The following is a 3,140-nucleotide window of genomic DNA, read 5'->3' as shown; positions in this document are numbered from 1 at the left end:
GCGTGGTGTGCTCTTGCACTTTGCAGCAGCCTAATTTGGGTAAAATCGGGCTGCTGTACAGTTCAGGAGCCCTCCATGGCCCATCATGCTGCCCTGGCAGCACTCCCGTGCTCTGCAGCAGTCCAATTCAGCCCAAAGTGGGCCTCTGCGAAACACAGGAGCACTCCAAAACCTGTCATGCTGTCCAAGCAGTGCTCTTGCACTCCATACTGGACCGATTCGGGCTGAATTGAGTCCGATTTAGCCCTCTGCAGAGCACAGGAGCGCTCCCAGAAGTGGCATGTAGCCTGCATCATGGGAAAAGATACATCCATACAGTACCATCTCAAAGACCAAAGAATGCACTTTATGACTGAGGAGAGACTTGATCTGACATGTGCAAACCCAACACTTAAGTCATTCTGGGATGGTATGCATAATGGCACCCGAAAACAAGACCAAGCCCAGCAACCAACATATCAGTATTTTGGTTCAGAATCCTTTTCTCTGCAGCATCTTGTTCACTGCCTTGTGGATGTCCTTGTTCCTCAAAGTGTAAATGATAGGGTTCAGGAGAGGGGTCACGATTGCATAAATGGTAGCAGTATGCTTATACCGATCAGGGGATGTGCCTGCCTGGGGTTTCAGGTACATATAAAGGAGAGTTCCATAGAAAATGGTGACAACTACCATGTGGGAGGCACATGTGGAGAAAGCCTTTTGGCGTCCTGAGGTAGACTGCATTCGTATCACAGTTGACAGAATGAGTCCATAAGAAATTAGAATAACAATCAGGGGGGTCACTAGACCCACTGCCGATTCAAAAAAAAGCATAGCTTCTGTGACACGAATGTCACCACATACAAGTTTCATCACCACAGGTATCTCACAGTAGAAATGGTTGACATAGTTAGAGCCACAGAAGGGGAAACGGATTAGGAAGAGTACTGTTACCAGCGCCAGGAAGAAAGCAGATAGCCAGGAAGCTAAAGCAAGACAGAGTTGTTGCCACTTGCCCATGGCAATGGCATATACTAGGGGTCGGCAAATGGCCAAGTAGCGGTCATAGGCCATGACGCCCAGCAGAAAGCATTCAGTGCCGCCCAGTGATAAGACAACGGCCATTTGAGCCATGCAACGGGCAAAGGAGATGGATCCATTTCCAGTCAGAAGGTGAGTCATCATCTGGGGCATGGTGGTCGTGACGTGACACATCTCCAGGCCTGAGAGGTTTGTCAAGAAAAAGTACATGGGGGTGTGGAGGTGGGAGTTTCTTCGCACCAAGATGATGATCATCAGATTTGCCACAAGAGTGAACAAGTATATGAAGAGGATTAAGAAGAAGAGAAGTATCTGTGTCTTTCGGTTGTTGGTGAGTCCCACCATGATGAACTCTATCGTAGAGGTGAAGTTCTCGGTTCCCATCCTGGCTTCTTGCTTGCAGTGAAAGGGTAAAGGTAAGACAAAGGGACATAACGGTAAGACCAAGTGACGTTCTTTTGAAATGGACATTTTTTAAACAAGGTGTATTTTAATCTGTGTAACCTGAGAAATGCAAAACCATCTCATCAAACTTGGCTAGATGGAGTACCGAATCAAGGTTTTGGTACTAACCTATAAAGCCCTATATGGACTGGGACCAGTGTATCTGTGGGTCCACCTCTCCCCATGTGTGCTCCAGAGGATGCTTCAATCAGGAGATAAACTATTGGTGGTCCCTGACCCCAGGGAGGCCTGCCTGATCTTGACCAGAGCCAGAGCTTTCTTTGTCCTGGCTCCAACCTGGTGGAAATCTCTGTCTGTTGAGACCAGGGCCCGGCAGGATTTATTATCTTTCCATCAGGCCTGTAAGACAGAGATGTTCTGCCAGGCATATGGTTGAGGCTGGGCTAGGCCTCTGCCAGCCTGGAAAGATGAGATGAGATGAGCTCTACCCATCAGAGTCATCCACTATCTGTTTGCTGTCTGGCGTATTAGCCATTATATTGAAATTGTTAAATGGTTTTATTGCTTTTATGATGTAAATTGCATAAAATGTTTTTATTTGATGTAATCTACCCTGAGCATGTTTGCGGGGAGGGAGGAATAAAAGTCTAAGATAGATAGATAGATAGATAGATAGATAGATAGATAGATAGATAGATAGATAGATAGATAGATAGATAGATAGATAGATAGATAGATAGATAGATAGATAGATAGATAGATAGATAGATAGATAGATAGATAGATAGATAGATGATTTTCCTTCAGTTCTCTGCTAGATATATCAAGCTTTGCCAGTATCTGTCTCAAGAGTCCTTAACCATGAAGGGCTTCTTTATATGACCTTCATGTCTCAAAACATTCCTCATCATCCCATCAATATTTCTTATTTACAATATGGCCAGGTGCAGGTATTATTGACTATATTAATTTTCTGGAAATTTGGAAGCCATGAAAATGCATGCATTTCCACCCCAGAAAATCTTCCAGAATTTTCAGTAAGAATTGGTTCTTAGCAAACCAAAACCTATTTTCTGTTTTAGCAGTGTTAAATGCATTATTCTTTATTACTCGAAAAAGTACTCTTTGGTATTTTTAGGCTATAAATGCCCCCATTTTCTAAAAAATTATGAATACTACATAGACGGCTGCATCGGCTACACTGTGCCAACAAGTCCGCGTCTTGGCTATAAAGTCATCAGAAGAACGAATGCCACAATCTATAAGCCTAAGAGACCCTACAGGGTCCACTCATGAAGACGGCTGCACCCTCTAGGTTCAAAAATGAATCTTGGATATGAGCATTATGAGTGTTATACAGCATACACTAGATTTATTTTCAAGTGCTGTATGTTGTTTTAGATAATGTTTTTTATATCACACATTTTGAGAGAATAAACTCTTGTCTTTAAAAGAATTCCACTGTATTCAAAAATGAAAATACTATATAGGAGTTTTTTTTTTTACAGGGATCTGTAAATTAACACATTTTTCCAGTGGAAAAAAATTGAAAAAACACACCCCCAATCTGAGATATTTTTCTGACCCGCCCCCTCAACCCAGGCCTTCATATCTCAAGGTATATTATGGAAACCAGTGGTTAACCCTAACTATCTCTGTTGCTTCAAAATGGATTAAAATCTCTTATCTGTACTGTTAGAGTACAGCCATATTAA

The 3,140-nt window shown here is 42.7% G+C and overlaps 1 protein-coding gene across 1 annotated transcript; it reads right to left on the bottom strand.

Moving 5' to 3' along the window:
- Positions 1–471: 471 nt before the first annotated feature.
- LOC129339661 (olfactory receptor 2D3-like) lies at positions 472–1,404 on the bottom strand. Its single transcript, XM_054994243.1, has one exon. It carries the CDS (start codon positions 1,402–1,404, stop codon positions 472–474), a length of 933 nt encoding a protein of 310 aa, XP_054850218.1.
- Between the last annotated feature and the right edge of the window lie 1,736 nt (positions 1,405–3,140).

The sequence above is a fragment of the Eublepharis macularius genome, chromosome 12, assembly GCF_028583425.1.
Source record: "Eublepharis macularius isolate TG4126 chromosome 12, MPM_Emac_v1.0, whole genome shotgun sequence".
Taxonomy (NCBI): Eukaryota; Metazoa; Chordata; class Lepidosauria; order Squamata; family Eublepharidae; genus Eublepharis; species Eublepharis macularius.
Note: the sequence above shows the minus strand (reverse complement) of the source record. Positions and strands in the feature narration are given on the sequence as shown.